The sequence below is a fragment of the Daucus carota genome, chromosome 5 (assembly GCF_001625215.2).
Source record: "Daucus carota subsp. sativus chromosome 5, DH1 v3.0, whole genome shotgun sequence".
Taxonomy (NCBI): domain Eukaryota; kingdom Viridiplantae; phylum Streptophyta; class Magnoliopsida; order Apiales; family Apiaceae; genus Daucus; species Daucus carota.
Window position 1 is genome coordinate 35,395,969 of NC_030385.2, and position 24,327 is coordinate 35,420,295.

The 24,327-nt window shown below is 34.0% G+C and overlaps 3 protein-coding genes and 1 long non-coding RNA gene across 4 annotated transcripts; 3 read left to right on the forward strand and 1 right to left on the reverse strand.

Annotated features, from left to right (window-relative positions):
* The first annotated feature begins 943 nt into the window (after positions 1 to 943).
* Positions 944 to 2,734, forward strand: LOC108222461 (uncharacterized). The gene is made up of 3 exons (XM_017396380.2): positions 944 to 1,651; positions 1,745 to 1,937; positions 2,030 to 2,734. Exons 1-3 carry the CDS (start codon positions 1,325 to 1,327, stop codon positions 2,497 to 2,499), a joined length of 990 nt encoding a protein of 329 aa, XP_017251869.1. The 5' UTR covers positions 944 to 1,324; the 3' UTR covers positions 2,500 to 2,734.
* Positions 2,735 to 5,071: 2,337 nt separating this feature from the next.
* LOC135152979 (uncharacterized) lies at positions 5,072 to 7,946 on the reverse strand. The gene is made up of 3 exons (XR_010292367.1): positions 7,696 to 7,946; positions 6,289 to 6,378; positions 5,072 to 5,295 (listed from the first exon to the last, which is right to left on the reverse strand). It is a non-coding gene; the product is annotated as an uncharacterized LOC135152979 (long non-coding RNA).
* Positions 7,947 to 10,926: 2,980 nt separating this feature from the next.
* On the forward strand, positions 10,927 to 12,250 carry LOC108222597 (protein ELC). The gene has a single exon (XM_017396493.2). The coding sequence runs from the start codon at positions 10,987 to 10,989 to the stop codon at positions 12,049 to 12,051; it is 1,065 nt and encodes a 354-aa protein (XP_017251982.1). The 5' UTR covers positions 10,927 to 10,986; the 3' UTR covers positions 12,052 to 12,250.
* Positions 12,251 to 12,525: 275 nt separating this feature from the next.
* On the forward strand, positions 12,526 to 24,043 carry LOC108220514 (uncharacterized). The gene is given in 16 exon segments (XM_064093573.1): positions 12,526 to 12,867; positions 15,582 to 15,684; positions 16,226 to 16,295; positions 16,411 to 16,449; positions 16,538 to 16,655; positions 16,741 to 16,798; positions 17,925 to 18,122; positions 18,214 to 18,274; positions 18,364 to 18,423; positions 18,524 to 18,543; positions 18,624 to 18,689; positions 21,471 to 21,638; positions 22,224 to 22,481; positions 22,597 to 22,809; positions 23,075 to 23,346; positions 23,616 to 24,043. Coding segments are annotated over 16 exon segments (1,920 nt in total). The 5' UTR covers positions 12,526 to 12,787; the 3' UTR covers positions 23,752 to 24,043.
* The last annotated feature ends 284 nt before the right edge of the window (positions 24,044 to 24,327 follow it).

Genomic DNA, 24,327 nt, shown 5'->3' on the forward strand with positions numbered 1-24,327 from the left:
CTTTGAAATCTTATCCATTTAATATATATTTATTTAATAACATTTTGTATTGCTTGTTTTATCATTATTTTTATCTTTAAGTCTGAGCTGTAATTATATACTCCTATGTGTTAGCTTTTCTCATGCCATGAACGTGAGTACACTTTTAAACCTCCTTTCATCAGGAGGATTAACTAAGTTTGTCACGAGGGTTAACCTCTTACCGGTTTGTTATTTTGTCCAATAGGCTTTAAAATTCTACATACTAATTAGAAAGATTATGTACATAAAGTGTAATTTTATTTTATATAATTATTACAATTTTGAAAGACAACATAATATAATAAAATATACATTATAAGGTTAGAATAAAAAGGACAAATATGTAACAAGAGCCATCTGACGATTATATATTTAATTCTAAGATCTTGATTTTAAAAATATATATATAATTTTAAGATATTGATAACACAAAAATAAAAAAATAAAAATATTATTTGTTCTATTAATACCATGAGTTTAAATGAAAAACTCTTATGTCTTACATATAAGTCTGATTATAACAAGAAATAATATATTTCTTTAATTATATGTATAAAAGTAGTGTTATATGTATAAAATTTTGCACAAATTGAGATTAAACATTTTAATTAATAACATCTTATTTTATGGTAAAGTAAATGCTATTATTATGATTTTGTTATTAACTTAACTGACTGAACATGTAAAATACTGAGGGTAATGTTGTAACTTCACGTCTAACTCCCGGATTTGAAGCCAACTCCTGTGGGCGTGGTGGTGACCTGTCATCACACAACGAGCTTCTCCTTCGGACACGTGTCCCGGTGAATGATCAAATCCGCACTGTCATGTCAAAAACCACTGTTTCACTCCATGTCAGCAAAACCCCTATAAAACTCCCCCAGTACTTTACTCCACTCTTTAGTCCTCATAGCACATATGTATACACACACCTATACATACATTTCAAAATAAGAAGCCTTATCTGTTTACAAATCTTATCTCTTTCACATCCCCGGCGATCATTCACACACAGCTGACCGCCGGAATGTGGAGCTAACGCCTTTAAACTGTTTTTTCGATTCGGTTCGGTTCGATTGAAAGTGATTTGACTATGCCGATAAGTGAAAATGAAGTTTATGTTATATCGTCTCTCAATTTACAACTAAAATTATAATTTTTATATGAAAGTTGTTATGATAGATGTATTAATTCTTGCTTTCGGCTTGAAGCTTAGATAGATCTAGCGATTCTCGTGTTTTTTTTACTGTTTGATGTTTACAAAAGACGAGACTATTTGTTGTTGTTTGATTGAATTATAGAGATGCCTTTTCCATCGAAGATTCAGCCCGTTGGTTCCAGTTCACATGGGGCATCGGCTTTTGCGAGGCCAGCGGTGAGATCGCGGCTCAGGAGGCTCTTCGAGCTGCCGTTCGCCAATGCGTTGAGGGCACCGGAGAAAGCTGGTGCGGATGGCGGAAACGACGTATCCGATCCGAGTTCGGTTTGTTTAGGTAACATGGTGAGGAATTTCATCGAGGGTGGTGAGAAGCAGATGAAGTGTTCTCGGAGCAAGTGCTACTGCTTCAATAGCAGCGATTCGGACGATGAATTCGATTCTCATCATGCTCATGCATGTGAAATTCTCAAGGTAATTCGAAACGGTGAATTCCAATTTTTTACTCCTGAAATGTAATTCGTAGATAATTTATTCATTTTAATTATTTTTTAATCTGTAAAACAGGAGTTGGTGCTGTGCTCGACTGTCTCGGAGAGCAATCTGTTAGCAGACATTGCGAAAATCGTCGACGAAAACAAACTCATCAACTGCGCAAACGATTACACCAGAAAATCGGTTACTGATGGTCTCATAGCTCTCGGATACGACGCTTCAATCTGCAAATCGAGCTGGGGAAAAAACGTTTCATTTCCTCCTGGTACGAGATCAAATCGTTCTCGAAGTTTCGATTTATTAACGAATTTGTTTAATAAACTTTACTGATTAAATCTGAAATATATGTATATGCAGGTGAGCATCAGTACGTTGATGTGATCACCAAAGACGAGAGACTAATCGTGGACATCGATTTCCGCTCAGAATTCGCCATCGCAAGATCAACCAACAAGTACAACGCGATCCTCGAGATACTGCCTGAGATCTTCGTAGGCAAGCCTGATCGTATTGAGCACATAGTGCATCTCGTCTCCGAGGCGGCTAAGCAGAGCTTGAAGAAGAAAGGAATGCCTTTTCCACCATGGCGCCGCGCAGACTATGTCAAGTCCAAATGGCTCGCTCCTCACACCCGAACATTTCCGCCACAGCAGCCACTACTCGCTCCACCAGCACTGACTCTAATGGACTCGACTGGCTTCACAACTCATGGCAAAGGTGGATTGTTCGGAACCAAGAAGGCGACAACTAGTGTTCTGATGGCGGCTGTGAAGTCTCCAGCGTCTTCCGGCCACAGTGACACCCTCTTCAGCATGTCTGAAGAATGATCTAGAAACTTCTTCGGAATGTTTCTGGTGTGGCCGGAATTATAATAATAGTCCAGTAGTAGTAAAGTAGTAGTAATGTAAAATGCCAGTGTGTGGCAGAACTATAAGTACCTAGTTTTTTTTACTTGTAAGGGTCCCCGGCCGGCCAGTAGTATGAAACAGTGTCAGTCTAAAACATGTAAAAGAGGCAGCTTATCAGATTTGTGTCTTTCAGTTATGGTGATGATTATGAGAATATTACTGATTGCTGCATATTTTGTGCTTAAATTCTATGTTTTTCGATGATGTTGATGGTAGATTATATTATCACATGAATAGTAACAACTATTGAGAAAAGTGCTGTTTATTTTGTGAAGTGATTAACTGATTATTGAGTTTAATCGTGAGTCGTAACTCGTTTTTTGTGTTACCATGTTCTTTTTGTCTCTGGTTTTCTGTTTTCCGATCAGTTCTTTTCAGGTGAAGAAAGCAGAAGGAGAAGCTGGTGGGCCCTTGTTTTGTTGTTATTTAATTTTTAATTGTTTACGTATGCATGTCTTATCCAGAACACCGAGAAAGTTCTTAAATATATGATAAACAATTCAAATTTTAAAAAATAAGGATTCTGATTGACAACTCTAACAATTACTCTCTCCGTCTCAATTTATAGGTCCAGTTTGGAAAAAAAAATTGTCCCAAAATATTTGTCCCTCTCTTCTTTCAATACAAATTTATCTACATATTAATTGTGATTTTTTTTTTAAACTCAACATTATTCTCATTTCTCAATGCACTAAATTCCTATATTTATTGAGATTTTTTTGAAACTCAACAATATTCTCACTTATCAATGCACTAATTAATGATACATGAGATAAGATTCCATCAAACCAATTTTTTTCTTAATATGTGTGTATATTCCAAAATGGACCTATAAATTGAGACGGAGGGAGTATTTCATTTATGTTCTCTGTGATTATTATAATATTAATTTAATTTTTTTAACAAAAAATGTGAAAAAGACTGTGCAAAAGATGAGAATTGAATATTTAATAATTAAAAATCAAATAATGAATGAGTTAGAGATTACCTATTTATGAGAATTGAAAAATGAATCCTTAATATTTAAAAAATAAGTAAAAACTCTGTTGTAGTGAATTTTTATGCATATTCCTTAAAATTATAACTTAGGACTTCGTTTAACAACGTGCAGGAGAAATTCTTATAAATTTATTAGAAATTCTTGAAAAATATTACTCCCTCCCTCCCCCAAAATACTTTTCCGGTATCCCTTTATTACGTTTACCAACACACACTTCTGATCATTACTATCTTTAATTTCATATTAGTATTAAATATAAAAACTTTACTATATTAAAGTACTCATAAATACAAAACCAACAAGATCACTCATGACTATATTTAGTTTTATAAATTAGACGTAAATTAATAATTTGTCTCATTTTATAAACAGTCCCGACATATAAGCGAGAAACGTTTTTTGGGCACGTGCGAAAGGAGTCCTGTTTAGAGTAATACTCCTTTCGTTTTGAAATATAGGTCGCTAGACTTTTTTGCACGTATTTTTAAATCTTTTGACCGCATGTTTAAAATCATTGTTTTTGAAATTTTCTTTTTTTGAATAAAAATATCAATCATATATTTTTATTCAAAAAAAAATTCAAAAATAATGATTTTCAGCATGCGGTCAAAAGACTTAGAAACGCGTGCAAAATAGTCAAGCGACTTATATTTCAAAACAGAAGGGATATTACCCATGAATGGAATTGTGAAAGTTATTGCATGCTTTACTCGAGGTTTCAGTGCTTTCCTATTTTGTTTTCTAACGAGAATACTGACAGGGTCCACAAGAATATTCTCCGAAATATACTGTATGAGTTTGTCTTGTGTGTGCTCACAAGACATCAGTGGTAAGCATTATAATCAATGAAATTGGATGATATTGATTGGTGTGGCTGTTGTAACGGTAAGAATGCATCATTATCCAAGAAGATAAACCAATCAAAACAAGAGAATTTATCAAATTTTATGTTTAACGTGTGCTCATAGACACACCATTGAAGAACTGATAATAACAAATACATAACAAAATAATAAGGTCTCTTAATATAATACAAAAATATGAGAGGTTTATTAAAATATTCTCCCATAAAATGGAGTTGTATGGAGAAGACAAGAACATTAGAGTATAGTATTAAGATTGTTGCTATACTTATGTAGTTATGTGTTGTATTCTAAAAATAATTAAGAAAAAAAATTAAAATTTAAATGATTGGATTGTATTTTATCCAATTTTATACTTCAATATTTCAATATATTTGGGTATTCCATAAAACTTGATCCAAAAATATATAATATCATATAATATTCTATAAAATATTCATGACAGTTTTACAAAGTTAACTCCCTACATATAAAAATATCACTAAATTTTTTAATTTTTTTAAAGGGAAGGGATGTGACGCCCTCCAAACCCGGGTCAGAAGTTTGGGGTCCACACCTTATCATAAACCTGTAATTAATGATTTAATAGATATATAGTGACCCTTAACTGTCCTTGGATCGCAACAGGTTAAAGTATAAAACAAGCCACAACACAACTTCAATTATTACAAACCCAAATCCCAAAATAAAAACTTAAATCTTACAAGCTTACACGTCATTTGTGTCTCATTATTCAAATTAATACATATATCAAAAGTCAAGCGCTGCCGATAGCTCTCTCCATCTCTCAGCCTGGAATCCTGGCCTTACCACTAGCCTGAGTATCATCGTTACCAACCTTCTCTGCTTTCACTGGAAAGAACATAGAGTATCGCAAGAGTGAGCTGACAAGCTCAGCAAGTATAATAATATCCATTTAAACATTTATCAAAAGATGATGGAAGTCAGTATTTAAGAGAATCAATCTCAATATCAAAGTTTCTTTTTAGATTTTCAATTAGAATTGGATATTAAATTTTATTTTTAAAAACCAAAGGTTAGGCTGCTGATCAGTCAGACACTAACCCCGAGCAGGCCCCGCCATGCTCGTTTACTGGATCCAAGGCACACATTGGCCTAAAGTGACCACTCATCTGGTCTGACCATTCATTTGGTCCATTTAAGAAAACTATCCAATTCTATTATAAATCAGGATGAATAACAACATAATGCAATAAACAGAATCATTAAGAACATAATTAAATTTTTGGAGCAGAAACAGAATTCAGTTCAGAAGCATCTTAAAGATATTCCATAATGAGAATCAGGAATAATTTCACGAGTTAAGGAATCAGATATAGCATATCTGGATTTCCAAGCGAAACAATAATCATGATTTGTATGAAAGAAGGTTTCCGGTTTTATTAAAAGATCCACATGTCAAAGGGTGTTGTCAAATCCAAAGAAGTTAGGTTATAAAAAAAAAAAAAAAAAAATAAACAATTATGGGGTATATGGTGTTTCAAGTATGATTGACTTCCGATCAATTGGTTTGGATAGTAAAGGTGTGTCAAAACATTGAAATAAGGTTTATAGGGTAGTTATCCAAAAATCTCAAGGGTTGAAGGTTTACAATTGAATAAGGTTTCCAAAATAGATATCAAAGAATCAAGTTAAGGGCTCAAGAATCAATAAATGAATAATCCAAGTGATAGTCAAAGAATCTGGTTGATGGTTTAAGAATCGATGAATTAAACAATTCATAATATGGCTCATTAAGTGTCATGAGTGAATTAGAAAGCTCGCAAAGCAATCACATCAAGGATCATATATATATAATTGAAGGAAAGTACCAAGGAAACTTGCCTTATACTGACGATTTCAAATTTCAATCGCTCCTGCTCGATATACTATTCTATATCCACTTGCTTTCCCCCTCTAATACGCCTGGCTTCTCTGCTAATCATCACAACTAATTATCAATATGTGATCTCATACTATTCTCATCATCTTACATTCGAAACGGGCTTCTATCTACCCTTCGTTTCACCCAAATCCGATTTACGGATCAAAAGATATATCAAAAACAATTTTATATCAATCACGTAAACACATAACATCTCAATCAGATAGCACATAGCACGTATCACATAAAATATTTAATAAAATATATTTTTCAAAAGAAGTTTGAAGTCAAACGGATTTTTCTGGTATTTATTATGAATTTTTAAACATTTTTCAGAATTAAAACGGGTCAAAGAACCATTTATAATAAATAATCCATTTCTGGATACTCGAAAACACATCCGAAATCATTTGAAATCAATTAACGAGCTTCAATCATATTTTAGAATAATATTTTAAAGTTCGAAACTATTTTTCGGAATTTTAAAATCATTTAAAATTATTTAAAATAATTAAATCTAATTAATAAATCAATTAAAATCAATTAATAATTAATTAAAACAATTAATCAATTAATAATTAAATTAATTGACTAATTATTATAATTAATTACTAATTAAAATTAATTAATAAATTAAATCAGATTTATTTTTGAATTAATAAATAATTAAAAACAATTTTTGAAATTAAAATAAATGATTTTCGAAATTAAATTTAAATAAATAAAACTTTTAAAAGATTTTAAAAATTCAAGGTTTGATTTGCAAACTTTGAAAGTACAGTACCTCAGCTTCATCATATTCAAAAGCCGAGGTACTGAACTGCATTTTGGCCGGCGGCCGAATTACTTTCGCCGGAAACGGCGGTTCCGGCCACCTCCGGCCCCCAAAACCTCCAGATCACTAGCAGGGATGACCCTGAGTACTCCTGCACCTCCCAATCTCACAACCAACCTCAATCGAGGCCGGAAATGGAGAACGAAGCTCGCCGGCGGCGAGCCACGTTTCCAGAATCCGGCGAGCTATACATAGCTCTTTCAACTGATTTGGACACATAAACATACTCCCCTCAACACGCCCTTTCTACTGATACTATCCACATCAACCCAGACTTAACGGATTGAAAATCCGGCCAAAAATTCAACTTTTCCGGCAACAATCCTCAAGAACACCAAGAACACAATTTCAATAATTAAACTGACTTTTCTACATGTTATTGAACTCCAAATCAAGCATATGATATACCAAAATGACCAGGAGAAGATTATCTACAACATACAATCATCAAATCACACAAACAACTTCAAAATCAAAAAGTCCTAATTTAAGCCTATTTATTTCGAATTTAAAACTCAAAATCCACACCCACCTGATGTTGCTGCACTGATTTTGATGCTAGATTATGATTCTACTTGTTAAAACCTTCAATTTGAGCCCTTGAACGCCAAAATCCGAGTCCGATAACGCGTCCAAATCCTCGTTTGAATCTCAAGAACACGAAGAACTCTCTCGGGAATTTCTCGGTTTTAACTGGTTTTATGATTTTCGTAATAAAATAAAGTACGGTTAAGTATATTTATACTTATGAATAATTAGTACCCCTTTGAATCATATATGGCATGAAAATACAATGTTTAACAGCTTTATACTAATAAAACGGGTCCAATCGGTACCGGTTTTCGAGATAATCATCAAACGGGGCTTTTTAATCCGTCATTAGTATGCGGGTCCCACCGTCATTATGACAAGATAAGGATAAGTATAAAATAACCAGTTTCACGTTTATCGAGACAACTAGATAATTATCTAATACCGAAAAACTCCGCCGGACCGGCTCCGGAACAAACCGTACTCCGGATCGAAAAAGTCAAAACATGAAAAGTGTCCGGAATGTTCAAATTAGGCTAAAGGTGAATTTTGTTGAAATTTTCGGGAAATAAAATCTCGGTACCGCTACAGGTTGACGGTTTTCGAAAAATCAAAATAATTAATAATTAATTAAAATATACATAATTAAATCCATAAATCAAATATAAAATCATCTGTCAATACATAAATCGATATGAACATATCTAAATAAACTATATTTTGTACTGAACATATAAAAATTGATATTCCTCAAATTTAATCAAAAATACTTAACTAAATTAATAGAACAGGAACCAATTAATTCACAGAAATTCATATAAAATTCATATAATATTCATTAATCATTCAAATAATTACACGGATAATCCCAGATGTTACAAGGGATCCCTCGGGCCAACAAGGGTCAAAACCTTCAATCGTGATGAAATAAGAAAAAAGCGGGGAATAAAATAAAATATCATATTTACTGCTTTATTTTACTGGGCTGTTCTGGTTTCATTGGCTGTAAACAAAAGAGGGTAAAGTACACTTAAAGAGAGAGGTAAAGTAAGATAAATGGAGGAGGCATGATCAATAGGTTAAAAAGAGAGACGCATAGTAAAATAAAAACACATACTTCATGGGAAAAGTTGCAGCCAGGCGGATTCAGATTTCAGAGGATTGGTAAAAACTATAGCCACTCTCTATAAAATAAATTATTTATTCGAGTCTCGGGATTTTCTTAAAATTTTAACTCAAATGATTTTGTTACAAAAATTAACTCAATTTGTTATCGTAACTCTGATTCTTGGGATTTTGGTTCGGCGCTCGTGTGGACCGAATGATAAATTAACAAGTTCCGGTGCAAAGGTGGTGGACCAGTTCTTTCCCTAATTTTAACTTTATCATGACATGTTTAGGATCGGAATCGGTCAAGAAGAATGTAAGAAACATTTCGAAATTGTTGCAGGATTTGTTCAAGTGTGGAGTGCCAAGACAAATTCATGGAAAATAAGGTTGTGGCCATGTTAAAATTTAAGAAACGATTTGAAGTACTAACATACACTGACTCCCTGAGTCTATAGCTATGGTTTCAGGAATTTTGTCAGTCTACTACAAATTAGGAGGACGAGAAAAGTAACTTACTTTGTTAGCTTTTTCAGGTATCTTACCATAAAAGATTTAAAGTTTTGTTTTACAGAAATTCAAGGTCCGCTTCTAGAACACATATGTGCATCCTGCCATTTTGGGTTTTATTGTTGTTCTGCTACAGGAAAGAATCATGTGAAAACTACTCTTAGATTTGGCATACCATGCACTATGCAAATTTGGCATATTGTAACCCTGGAGGAAGGTCATGTTTTAATCCAAGAAGATCATGCTCTTTGCCAGGGATAAGTACAAATGCTGGTAACTAGTAATCATATTCTTTGTTACGAGTAAATACAAATGCAGATGATTAAGGAAATAAGAGCATCTGTGAGAGTATAAAACTGTTAGCTATATTATGTGCCTGTTTGGGCAGGCCTACTTCTGGCTTTATTCGATAAGAAGCCGACTTCTATTTTTCTTGATCTGTTTGTGTAATAAATCAGAAGCACTTATAAGAAGCTGAGAATGCTAACTTTTTTAAGCAAAAAACACTTTTTAAGTTTATCCAAACGGCCCCTATCTGTGTGGCATTTATGTATCATCTAGTTGGCACGTTTTAGAAGATATGTAAAATATGGAGCAGTACTCCCATTTATTCATTAGCAAAAGAATATAAATAATCATATTTGGCTGAACAAAATTCACTCGTCCGACAAATTAGCTATTACTGTTTAGTCATTAACAGTTGCAGGCTTGCAGCTCTTTAGTATCAAGCAACTTCTATACAGTATAGAAGCTAATTCAAACACAAATCACACGGAGTACCTGTACTTTTAATTTGGTAGTTAGTAGTGTTCATGTTAAAGTTAGCTAGCTGACCAGATCAGAATCTTAAACTCTAGGTCTAGGAGTTTCCTTTCTAAGCAGCTTCTTTAATTTGCATGTAAAAGCTAGATCTCCAATCATCAGTTTTAATGATTCTGATTGAGAAAGTAAAAATCAAAAGCTCTCTTTCATTTAGGGGAAAAAACCTTCTCTAAATTTGATTATTAAATACACAACTCATGAGTTTATCTAAGACATCAATCCCACGTCTCGTCGTTGATCACCTTAAAGAACAGTTTTAACTGTCTGGGTTGCTGTTAAGTGTACTAAAATTATACATAAGAAACATAGAGGTCAAAACAGAGATCTTGTATCTAACTAACATCCAACCTACTTGATAAGATGCACATACTATGTTGCTGCTCCTTGGCACTAGACCAGTTCTGTATACTACTATATATATTGTTAACTGCTTTGACCATAGATATAAATTTAGCCATATCGAAGTTTTTTATTTTTCACACGTCAGGTCTGATTACAACTGATATAATCACGCCCAAGCTTAATGCATAAATTATTTGATTACTTGGAGCTAAGTTATATATACTTATACTAGTTGTTGAAAGTTCATCCATATTGATGGATATCACTGCATAAAAAATGCAGATGAGATTTTCTAACATTGACTATATACATAAGATTGCTTGTTTATAAGGCAAATTGGAAGATTCCAAGAAGCAAGAGTCTGTAAATAAACTTTATATAGATGGACTTCAACCACCATCTTTGAAGTCTTCTTGTATTGTGTTTAATATCATATTAATGTAGATTTTAAGATTCACGTATATCTCATTCGTCGACCTTATACAATACATATTTGGTATATACCAAGTATATGTATGTTATAATATGGTGGAGTCTCAGGCCCTTGCTGATACAACAAAAACACATTGATAATTTCACAATGTCATCAACATCTTCAATTCAGTTTATTGATGGTGCACTTTCTTGCACAAGTCCTTTTGCTCTATCCTACACAGACCCTTACAAAAAATTGCTGATCCGCAAGCACTTGATCCTGCTTCTGCAAAATTTCCCATCTTTTCGCCCCTCTGTTGAAGCTTTCACACACAACAATGGAAACATTGTTAACCTTTTGTTTGCAGCAGGAGAGCTCCATGTCTCCAACTCCACCGTTCCCATCAATTTAACAATCTGGCTTCATGAAGATTATCCCAACACGCCTCCTATCGTATTTGTTTCATCAAATTTAGGCTCTCAGATACAACAAGACCATCCTTTTGTTGATCCCTCTGGCTCCACCTTGACGCCTTACCTTCAAACATGGCTCTCCCCTCCATGCAACTTATTAGACCTTGTTCGCAACTTTGTCAAGCTGTTCTCTCTTGTACATCCTTTTAATAATTCAAGCACTTTTGCATCAATAGAGCCTTCATTGGTTTCAAGAAGGCAGGCCATGGACCGGTTATCTTGTGGACTTCACTACGACATGATGGCATTGAGGACTGAGTCTGAGAATGACATAGAGTATTTATCAACCATTCAAGCTGAAATGGTGAAGCGAGTTGATGTTACAAAATACATGATCGTCAAACTTGAGGCCGAAAAAAGAAACTTGAAGAAAAAAGTGAAGGAAATGACTGAGGAAGCTGATGTTGTGATGAACTGGATTAAAGCTCATGATCATGACAACATAAGTGCTAATAACATAGAAGATGTTTTCGAGACCGCAGATGATGAATCACAAGTAGTTTTGGAATGTGCAGCTGCAGACTTGGCAATCGAAGATTTGATGTATGCATTGGACAAGGCTGTTGAAGAAGAGGTGATGAGTTTTGATCTTTATATCAAACAAGTGAGGAGCTTGGCTAGAGAACAATTCTTCCACAGGGCCAAGTTAGTTAAGTTGAATGCCATGAGAAATAGGTTGCAAAATTGACTATATCAGCAATTGACATAGATATTGTGAGATAATACGATCATGGTTGCAAAATTCGTAAATGAGTCCTATCCAATTTATGTTAAGTCTCTAGAATTCATTCAAATTTTTGAGTATGTGTACATTAGTTGCATCCGATTTTATGTTAAAATTCGAGAAATCATCCAACATCATAAGTATTTGTTATAAATATTGAAAATCCACTTACATTCAATTCAATTGGTAATAGTCCAAGTTCTATAATATTTTTTATACACAACATTTAAATTTGATCTTGATCTGATTGATAATCACGAAAAAATTATTTTGAAGAATAATTCATGTGTAAAATTAAATATAAATTTTTTCACAAAATTACATGAGTTAAGTTTAATTAAAATGACCGCATTATTTACATAAATATACGGATTAAAACATTCCAACTTATGTTACTTTATGGAAAATTTTGTACCTAATATGTCTTATGTCATATATACCCTCGAGCAATTCCCTCCTGGGCTCTTGCGAGTCTCTTGTGTCGAATTCTGCTCTAAAAAAGAAAAACACCTTTGGCTTGCAATAATCACATCTATACACACAAATACGCACGTATATATAATAATTTCAAGGAACTTGATCCGAAGATTCATAAGCAGAACGCTCGGCCATGGCTCTACTGAGATCCCGCTAATGGGCCTAGAAATGCGTGCCATTTCATCCATGTACTGCATTCTTTGATGAGAGGAGTGGATCAGTGATGAAGATTTTGAGTTGGGTCATTGTGTTTCTTGGCCTTTTTCCATCTGGGTTTTTAACATTCAATGATTTTGATCAAGCGTAAGTCTGTTTCGAATTTGTTTTTCGACTTCTCTGTAATGTCATTAGCTGCATTGTATAGTTATCGTGCTGTTAATGTACTTTAAATTTATTAATTTTTTTAACACAATGTGATCTATCATGATTTCTATCAATCGATATGATATTGTAGTGCTTACATGATGAAAATTGTAGGCTTGAATTAGTTGCTATATGCTTGTATAGCTTGGTGACAATTAGGGGTGGTAATGTGTGACACTAGGTAGACCTCAATTCGATTTTTCGATAGAAATAAAGACCAAGTACACTAATAGGGATTATATCAATCTAAATGCGACCCAATGTAATTTGGTTTAATGATATTATGTTCTTTTAATCTTGCATATTAATTTGTTTTCAATCTTTATGTAAGCAAGTTTCCGAATACATTGAATTGACACTTAGCAACAAGAACTTAAGCATAGACTTGCAACCAGTAGTTACAAGAGGTTATTGTTATATTGCAGTTGGTTCATTTAAGAATGAATAAAGTAGGAGTAAAATTGAAACCATACTAGATTCAGCTCATGTACTTTTATAGCTTACATGAACAATACCAAATAATCTTTTTTTTTTCTCTCAGAATTATAGCTTCCATGAACAATACCGTACAAGGTCTGTTTTTGAAGTTTTCTATGCTTGTGAGTGACCCAATATCTGTGTTTTAAAGGCATTTAAATTGCTTGGTTGAGACAAAAGATACAATTGGCATTGTTTTAAGCTGCAAAAGGATTTATGATATGGAGAAAGAAAGAAATAAATTTGCTATTAAATATACGGTAATTGTTATCAGTTAGGATTACAGATAATTATTAGGATTCGTTTCATCTTACCTAGGATTTTACGAATTTTTCAAGTCACAGGAAATCTATGTAAATTCTTGTATTACTCATATTTTAAGTATCATGAATTGATGATTATTTGAAATATACGCGGATTTAGTTGTTTCTCTACTACTCTCAGTGGAGAGGTTTTATCCCCTATTTTCTAACGTTCTTCTTAAATTGTCCTACATCAAGTGGCATAAAGAACTAAAGCTTTCAGGCACTATCTTATCTACCTACTTTATTTCGACCCACTGTTCGAGTATCATCGATTTGTCAAACTTCTTTGGAGAATCCATGTTCAACTGAGACCAAAGGGCGGTAACCCTATATAATGGTGTATTGGGATAACAACATCCATAAAAAAATTATTTACCCAGTTTATTTCTACTCAATTTCTTTTATTCAAATATATTGTAATAATTATTAGGATTTATATACATGTATCTTAAATTTAACCCATCCAACACATAGGGTTTCTATATAAATTCTTGTATATTTATCACTATATGTATTATGAATATTGATAAATTTGGTGATATCTGATCGGTATATTAGAGGAGATATGTTTCATTCCCTATTTCCTAACATTTCTTAGCCTTGTCCTACACTAAAAAAGGTAATCTCATTGTTGGCACACATCCTCTCTGAATTTCAGATTTTGCACCTAAGAATTCCTGCTACATTTATGTTTAACTAGCAATGGAACTGGATTTATTGACTGTTGCAAGTCCAATACAAACATTTTTGAACCAACATCCCTTTATTTTTGAATGGTAGTTCTTTGGATTCAAAATAAATAGAGTGCATCTGTATTTAGCGACTGTTTTTGACACAAAAAATAATACTAATGGATAGCTAGCTTTTTTAAAGTTTAGGGTGATAGTAGCAGCTACTAAATGGATCATAAACTATTAAGACTCCTCTGTCCTTGTAAGAGTGGAGAAACAGACAACGAACAGACAAACAATTTAATATATTGGGGGTAGGACCCGAGTTCTATCCCTAAACCTAGGATCTGATACCATGTTAATGATACAGGTGATAGTAGAAGCCACTAGATGAATTTTGTACTATAAATAAATACAAAGAGCCGCTTTTGTCCTCTATATAGTGGGGATTCGAGCTCTTAGGAATGCTCAGGTTTTTGTTGGATAAACATTTCTCATCATTTTCAAACTTTGTTGTTCATTTTCATATATGCTTTGCATTGCGAAACTTTCTACATTTATACAAAGTAGCAAAAATATAAAGTCGCATTTTTCATAGGTGAATTTCATAAAAGAATATTGGAGAATGAACATGCTATTGCAAAGGGTTCTCTCATTACATTTGATCGATGGAACTAATTATCAGAACTATTTCCCACTCCCTAAAAAATATCATTAGCATTTAACTACTTTAGTTCTTTTTCCGAACTAAATTGTGGTCTTTAGCCTCTTCACACTTCATTTAAATTTCTTTGGAATACAGTCTATTTAAGTATCAGGTGCTTATATGTAATCCCTGGCATCGTGGTCTAGTGGATATCTTGGTAACAAGAGGGCTCGGGTTCATGCCCCAGTTAAGGCATGTGTTTGTGCGTATCTTTATTTGTGTAGTTGACCTTTGTAATAAAAAGGTGCTAATATGCAGTGCATATGATAATATACATGTTGCATTGGTTGTTGTACAACCTTTCCTCTATAAACACACTTTTATCATTGTCTTTAATCTCAATTTTAACTTGAAATTGTATCAGCTGCTACTACTTCTATATAAATATAAGGTTGTCTTTAGCTTTAGTCATAACTCAAAAATAACTGATGCAAATATCTGTGTGTATATATATATATATATATATATATATATTTTTTTTTTTTCCTTCTGCAGGTATCCTATTGTAGAACCAGATCCTGGACATACAAAGCTACAGCTTGCGAGGGCTGGACTGGAAGCAATTGAGAGGATCACTACCCCAATTGCAGCTGTTGCTGTAAGCAAGATAATAATATCTGTTACCATACTTCAGCTGCTTTTAATATGGCCGAATTCCAGTATATATGGATAGTATCTTTAATATTATTAACAATTTACGAACTTTCCCAATCTGGCAAAGCAAAGCATATATCTTCTTTTAAAGTCAAAAGCTTTTTACATAAGTATAAAGTACTAGTGAAAAGAGATATATTTAAAACCATTCTGAAACTAGAAAATACTCCCTCTTTTTTTTTTTAAAAGAAAAATATAAGGAATTTCGGTTACGTATAAAAAGAAATTGTTTAACATTTTTGCAAACGGTGTCAGAAGATTGGGTTAAAACTACTAAGCAGGCCTTTTAAAATTTAATTTACATTAGCTTGTCAATCTCTAGACAAAAGCATCCTTTGTAAAGTTTTATTGTTTTATATGTCTTAATGCTATATCCTTTAGCCTTTCCCCCTAACATCCCTGGAGTAGCACTATGGTTACTTAGTAAAAATAAAGTGGCACCATGGTTATGTTTAATGAATTGATCTCTAAGGATGTCTTACCAGGTGATTGGTCCGTATCGCTCTGGAAAATCGTTTCTGCTAAATCAGCTTCTCTCACTTTCCTGTAATGAAGGTGCCCCCTAATACTATGTTAACTGGTTTGTTTTAAAAATGAACCACTCGCTCTTAGTATTTCCTAAAATTTGAAAATCACCGTCAAGCTTGAATTTGATGTTTGACTTTTGAAGGTTTTGGAGTGGGACACATGCGTGATACTAAAACAAAAGGTATCGGCTGGGATTTATCATGGTGCCGTGGATCTACATGCTTCTCCACTTTTAGATATCACTGATAGTATCCTGTGTTCATCTGCAGGTATATGGGTATGGGGAACTCCCGTAGAGGTAGATATCGATGGAGTTAAAACTTCTGTCTTTTACCTCGACACAGAGGGTTTTGAAAGTATTGGGAAGTCAAATGTATACGATGATAGGTGAAATTCTTTATTATAATTTCAGCTTCAAGGCGCCTATAAGTTTTATCTCTTCGGTCCTTATTCCTTTTACCTTCCATGTTAGGATATTTGCTTTGGCAACTGTTCTGAGTTCGGTGCTAATCTACAATTTGCCTGAGACGGTTTGTTGTTCTGCCTGTAACAAACTCTTTTACTGCTTTACCCCCAGTAGAAAGTCCAAACAGAAACAGACACACACTAGCCTTGTGCGTGCATTGGGCAATGCCTCACCTGTATTTTGACTTCATGTTGCTGGTTGATACTCTAGCCTCTTGTGTTTTAGCTTCTTATTTTAAAGGAAAGGGCCTCAAGAGTTACACAAAGACAGGAAATTACACATGTGGAATCAGCCGAATACTTTTATAAGGGGAACACTTGATGTTCAGTAGCCATCCATATAGGATGTTCAGTAGCCATCCATATAGGCGTATGGCACATCAGTCTCTGCACATTTTGATATTTTGGTCTGTTAATGGAGTTAAAAGAAAAGAATAATTAATGTACACAAAATGACTCCTCTTGCCTCTGTAGATGGTTATTAAGAGTTACAGTACTTAAAAACTACTACCGCTGGTGCTAGAATATGGGTATAACTTGTTAATTTAAAATGTATTATTTTTCTTTAAGTAATTTAATGCCAAAAGATGATGGAAGTTATGAGTTTTTTGTATTTCTTATAATGTTGGTCTCAATTTTTATTTGCTTTCTTTTTGAGTTTCCATGTAAGGAATCTTATGGATCCTATTATTGTTAAATAATGGAAAGGAAATGATAAACAATGAAAATGAAACAACTCACTTAAAAATATGATATTTATTAAGTCTCTAATATGCACTAGCAGATCAGGGAGGGAGGGGAACATGAGGAATCCGTTTGCTAGAAATGAATGTACTTGCCTGAAGTTTATAGTGCCCCTGGATGCTTTTCACATCCTTGTTAGCAAATCTCGTATCTTCATGTAATATAAGCTTCCTCTGTCCCGGTGGGTTGTTTGTTTACATTTGGGACAGAGAGCTCGACACACATTTTAAGGCTCTTATAAAGTAGTTTCATAAATTATTTTAATTTTTTTTCCTTCTAAATAAAATATAATGTTTAAATTTTTATTCAGTTTTTTTTTAAAATAAGTAATGAAACTATACTTTTTATATAGGCCTTAAAATGCGTGCCAAACAGTAAAGAAATGAGTGACGGAGTGAGTATGATTTAATATGTACATCTTATTTTTTTGTTCTTTTGCTTTCTTAGATTCGTGAAGCAGACATATCTAGGTTGTCATTTGCTGTTGAGCTTGCTGAAGAGTTCTATGGAAGGTGCGCACTTCAATAAATACAACAATTTTCACTTAAACTGGCAGTACAAGTATTTCATCTTCACTTTCCTCTATGTTCTTGTAACAACACTGACTTTTTTAATTTGATATGGTTTCTCATGAACAGGGTGAAGGTAATCTGAGGCCATATAGATATTATACCCAAGTGTATATAGTCTTATATGTTTATTTGCATATTTGTTCTTGAGCCGGTGGATATTGCAGGGGCAAGATGTTGCCTTTGAACCAGCTAAGCTTCTATGGCTTATACAACGTGACTTTTTACGTAAGTTTGAATCGTTTACATTGATTGGTTGTATTTTTTTATTTTTTTCTGGTACTGCTTTAAAATGAGTGCCGTTGGTAACTTTACAGAGGGGAAGTCTGTGAAAGAAATGGTTGATGAAGCTATCAAACGTGTTCCTAATCCTGATGGTTAGTTTTCCATTAACATCTCTGTCTTTACAGTAAGTTTTGTACCTATCTGATCATATGTGGAATATATTTGGATCAAAGATGCTTTTTGTTAATGCAGGTGATAAATATATTGATCAGGTAATTCACTCTCAAATTTTCAGAATGTAAAATCTGGTGCGTATGAAACTTACCTTGTATGTTCTTTTATATTAATTCAGATTAATCACATTCGTGATTCCTTGGCTATTATGGGTGACAATAGCACAGCCTTTAGCTTACCGCAGGTTTGAATAGTTATATTCTTCTTTTTCTGTTTTATATACTGTTGATATCCATTATGCTTCATGCTATGCAACTTTATTTCGGGATGACCTGAATTTGATCAAAATATTTCTAGTGAATATCTTGTCAACCAGAAAGAGAAAGCCCGCTACCCAAATTCGTATTTACTAGTGTCAGGTTTCGGGTCATGTCGGATTTTGCCACCTCAATATGCAAGTTCTGTTGTTACATAGCTAATATCAGATGTTTATTAGTAAAGGCTAGACCTCAATCAGCAAGAAGGAGGCTATACTTTGGCAGGAAAGATACTTGTTATCTGGGTTTATTGAACATAAGTAATTAAATAACATCGTCGAAGCACGATTGACCTTGAAAAATAAACGAATTAAAAATAGAGAAAAGTGCACTTCGTGTACCTGAACTTAACCCATTACATCACTTTCAATACTGTACTTTAATATCCTACACCCGATGTATCGTACTTCTCGATTTTATGCAGTTGGTGTACTTCCGTCATCTCACGCATAACGCCGTGAGATTGAAATGTAATTGGCAGGGTTAATTCAGTCTTTTAAATAATTAACACACATATAGTGTCATGTCAGAAGAAGGAAAAAGCTAACAACGGCAACGAAGCAAAGATTACACTTGCACAAATCACCCAAATCACCTCAATTTATATCCTAGGGTTTGTTTACATTCCCCCAATTCATCTCATCTCTCAATTGAGTGAATTAGAAACCCTAATTTTATCTAACACCGATGAATTTAGCCGAATCCGAGTCGCTCCGGCCGGTTATCGGCCCTGCCGGAAACACCGCCAGATCGGTCACCGAGTCGCGCAAACCGGTCACTAAGCAACCCACCAGAATGGACAAGAAGTCTCCGACATTGTCGGAGATCAGTGAAGTTAGGGGGAAGAAGTCTCCGACATTGTCGCCGGACTCGAAGCTGATGCCGTCGATTCCGAGGAAGCAGCGGGGAGGGGATAAGGTGTTCAGGCCGAGCTTGTCGATGAACGCTTCGTGCTCGTCGGATGCTTCGACTGATTCGTGTCGGAGTCGAGCCTCGACTGGGAGGATTGTGAGGAGGAGTGTGCCCAATTTGAGGAGGCAGTCTGCTCCGAGGATCGGTGGGGGTGAGGGAGGCAATGTGGATGCCCTCGAAGCGGTTGAGAGCTCGTTTGATGGTTCATTGATGAAGAAACGGTGTGCTTGGGTCACTCCAAATATATGTGTGTTAATTATTTAAAAGACTAAATTAACCCTGCTAATTACATTTTAATCTCACCGCGTAATGCGTGAGATGACGGAAGTACACCAACTGCATAAAATCGAGAAGTACGATACATCGGGTGTAGGATATTAAAGTACAGTATTGAAAGTGCTGTAATGGGTTAAGTTCAGGTACACAAAGTGCACTTTTCTCTTAAAAATATATTATTTGGGTCCTTCTGAGAATATATAGACTGATAGAAAGCAAGTTTCAATGTCATGAAAATATGTAAACTGATACAAATCAAGTTTCCATGTCATCATAGTAACGTAGTGTTAATTCAGAAATTGCAGGGTTAAACAATATTCTCTTTTCTCTGCTTGTAAAAGTGTCAAGTAGAAAAAATTGCCAAAAGAGCATCTTGGAACATCTTAGGGGCCATTTGTTAATGGCTTAACTGGACAGGATGAACCGGCTTTTTGATCAGATCGTTTGGTTGAATGTTTTTTTTTCTGGACGAAATGAAATAATCTGGACGAGTAGTTAAAATTAGCTGGACGACTCATGTGTGGAAATGGAGGGGGTTTGGTCCAGCAGCCGATTTCACTGTTAAACATAGTTACATTCTTTAATTCTTTTAATCATTGTTGAAATTGATTGCTTTTGTTGATTTTTTTTCTTCTAATTAACTTTGATTAATGATTACTTTGAAATTACGTATTATTTATATCAATTATCTGTCACTTACATAAATATTGATAATTAAATTTAGATTTGTGTTTGAATTAATAATAAAATATATTTTAATTTGGTAAATTTTAAAAAATAAATAAATACTGTGCTAATAAAATGACTAAATTATCGACGATAAACTAAATCATAAGTATGAATAGTATCGATATATCAACCCGGCAATTATCAAAATTTTAATATTTTAGTACGGACTTTTACAAAATATAATATATTGAGTGTGATTAAATAGTACAAGTGGTTGAGGACAAATTTTGGACTTTTTCTATAAAGACATGTATTAGTTAATAAAGTATATAACCCTGATTGCTGAAATAAAATTATTATATATTTCTTATATTATGCTATTATGTAAATAATATTTTTTTAAAAACAATTATATATCATTAAATATATATAAAAATTCAAACAAATATTATCATTCAGAAAATTTTAGAATTACATTTATCAAATGACATCATTCACTCATGATCCAGATTATCATTCGTTCAGATATATCAATGGTTCAGAAGTTATGGTTAAGACTAAACAAATGACCCCTTAGCTGACAATCGGCCAATGATACACTTGGTAGTATAATGAAGACACTATTTGCAATTAGTCATTTCATAGCAACTTGATGCAGGGACAATGCTATAAAATTGACACTCTTACTGTGCTATAAAATTGGTGTGTTGACTGTTGTGTCTTGTATGTATTGATGTCCTTCACAAAGTTGTCAGCGTCTTGTGGTATAACTTAAAAGTTAGGTTCATAACACTCTGCATCAGTCAAAGTCACTTATATGATCTAATAGCTTCTTTCAAATTTCGAAACAGCCTCATCTTCAGCGGACAAAGCTTTGTGACTTAAAGGATGAGGACCTCGATCAAAATTATGTCAAGAAGCGAGAACAATTAAAACAACTTGTTGTATCTGTCATTCGTCCAAAAGTTGTGCAAGGAAAACATCTAAATGGAAAGAAATTTGTATCTTTTCTGAAGCAGGTGCCTTCTTCAACCCAATTTATTCTGCCTGTAAGTTTTAAAAAAATGTTATGAATTAATGAGGACCAAAAGCTTTCCAGAATGAATTTGTTAGCCCAGTAGTTCTGAGATGGAAACCAGTTACCAATTACTATACTCACGTTCAAATTGATAAATTTTCCACATATGTGAAATTGTGCCACATATAGCTACCTAATTGTGATAAACTGTCACATGATTTTCTGTCGCGTGCTATTAGCCTATTAGAGTAGTTTAAGTGTCTTTTACTTCCTTGTAATTACTTACTGTCTTGTGTAACTGCTCATTGCATCCATAAGGTTCCCCGTGAAGTGCAAAGCAATCTGAGTTCACCATTTGTAATCTTGCACTCAACTATAGTTAGAGGGTGTTTTGGGGAAAATAAGCACTTATTTAGAAAAGAAGAATCATACTTAATACTTTATTTTAGACCACGTGCTTATCTTCCTCAGAAAACGGGGAAAGAAACACCCTCTCAGAAAGGTGAACGGGACAGTGGTGTTATATCAGAGGTCTCTGATATTATTAGATTGGGTTGTATATCTTTTTTTGTGTTTTTCATTTCAGATCCTTGAAGCCTTAAACAAGGGAGAGATCCCTTCAACTGTTTCTCTTGTTGAGGTTTTTAACAAGGGTATCCTGGAACGATGTCTCAAATTGTACAATGATAGGATGGTGAAAGTGGGTTTACCCGTTTCCATGGAATCTCTGCAAGCAGCCCATGAAGCTTCAAGAGAACTGTCAATGAAGGCTTTTGATGTGCAACATTTTGGTCGTCATCATGCAAAAAAATCAGTTGAACAATTAGATGAAGAAATTGAGAAGGTATGAGATTAGATCTATAACCTAGTATTTGGATTTTGGAATGGTTGGACTTCTGCTTATTATAATTTTTCCTCTGGTGCTAAGAATTCCATCATGGCAAATGATTTATCCTCAGGTGCATAAAAATTTCATTATGGCAAACGAATTTAATTCTGCCAAGTTATGTGAGAGACTATATACTAGTTGTGAGGACAAAATGGACCGACTTCAAGTCCTCAGACTTCCGTCAATGGCAAAATTTAATGCAGGCTTCCTCCAGTGCAACAGAAGTTTTGAAATAGATTGTGTTGGCCCATCTAAAACCAGCTATGAGAATCGAATGATGAAGGTTATTTCCTGAAATTTATATCAATCTTAAAAGAATATCTTTCCTCCTTAGTGTGTCTTGTGAGTTTCATGTCAGTGAACAATATTCATATTCGTTTAGTTATGAGTGGAGCAGATACATATATCCCAGGAAGGTTATTCCCCAAAATTTATATGAATCTTATTAGTTAGCAAGGAATGGAGCTTATATATCCCGCTTAACTGTTTCGTTCTTGCGTTTTAAATGTTAGTGGTTATACCTTTTCATTTACAACATGTTTCTGCAGATGATGGGAAGATCAAAGTCTCTATTTATTAAAGAATATAACCATCGCCTATATAATTGGTTGGTGGCCTTCTCTCTTGTCATGGTGGTAATAGGCCGGTTTATCATTAAGTTTTTTTTGATTGAGATGGGAGCTTGGATAATGTTTATATTTTTAGAGACGTACACGAGGATGTTTTGGTCAGCGGAGTCCCTCTATTACAACCCTGTTTGGCATTTTGTAGTAGCGACTTGGGAAACCCTTGTTTACAGCCCTCTTCTTGATGTGGACAGGTAATGACATCATATTTTTACTTGCTATACATAATTGCTCAAGTTTTTATCACCTTCCTGTTTAACGCACACTTTATTAGAAATTAGCTGTCTTCATTGTTGTTGCAATTGACCATGCATTAATAGGTAAAGGACATGGACAGAACCAAAGAAACGCTCTTGCTTAAATATATTTAGCAAATGTTTAAAGATATCGAATATAGTTTGACAAATATTCCATTATCTGTTAGAGACTGACAGTTTCACTTTTCACTCTATTTCTGAGCCAGATGGGCCATTCCTCTTTGTGTAGTAGTGTCGGCCTTGTTAGTTTATTGGCGGTGTTATGGAAGGAGAAGGCCTTGTCCTCAGTGGCTGTTACCAATGTACAACAGCATTACTAAAGACCAACGAAGATCAGAGTAATGGACCATTTTGTGATTTTCATCTCGGTATGCTTTTCCACTATTAAAGTTGAAGGATGCCCGGGTCTTTGGTTCAGGATACATCAGTAGTTCGGCTACAAGTGCTGCAGATAGCAAGCACCATCACATTTATAGTCAGGATTGTTTAGCATTTTTGTAGGTTGGCGAAAGCCTGTTGTGCTGAGTAACCAATAGCAAAACTTGACCTTGTTACAGTATTTTTGTCCAGAAAATAGTCATATGCAAACCTCTTCAAGGCGCAGAAAAGTAATATTTTAATATTTGAAAGTAAATGTTATATCGTGTTGCGTTAGGTCTGAAATATATTACAAAACGTAAATCAATTTGGTATTTTAGTGTGAACCGCTACATAAATTAGTAAATTAACGTTAAGGACTTCAAAATGTCATATGACCTGACGTTAAAAGAAAGATGGATGAGATCCAACGTTTGGATTGCTACCTTTGTAAAAACAGTGATAGATTGGTCATTTAACACCTATTTTTTTTCTTTTTTCTTTTATTTGATGAAATAAAAGGGATCATGTGAAAAAAATTGTTTTCTAAATCAATTTTCC

Excerpts from the sequence above, each read along its gene's own strand:
- LOC108222597 (XM_017396493.2), top strand. The coding sequence starts at position 10,987 with ATGTATGTTATAATATGGTGGAGTCTCAGGCCCTTGCTGATACAACAA.
- LOC108222461 (XM_017396380.2), top strand. The coding sequence starts at position 1,325 with ATGCCTTTTCCATCGAAGATTCAGCCCGTTGGTTCCAGTTCACATGGG. Across the intron at positions 1,652-1,744 it reads ATGCATGTGAAATTCTCAAG|GAGTTGGTGCTGTGCTCGAC; the intron begins GTAATTCGAAAC and ends TCTGTAAAACAG. Across the intron at positions 1,938-2,029 it reads AAACGTTTCATTTCCTCCTG|GTGAGCATCAGTACGTTGAT; the intron begins GTACGAGATCAA and ends ATGTATATGCAG.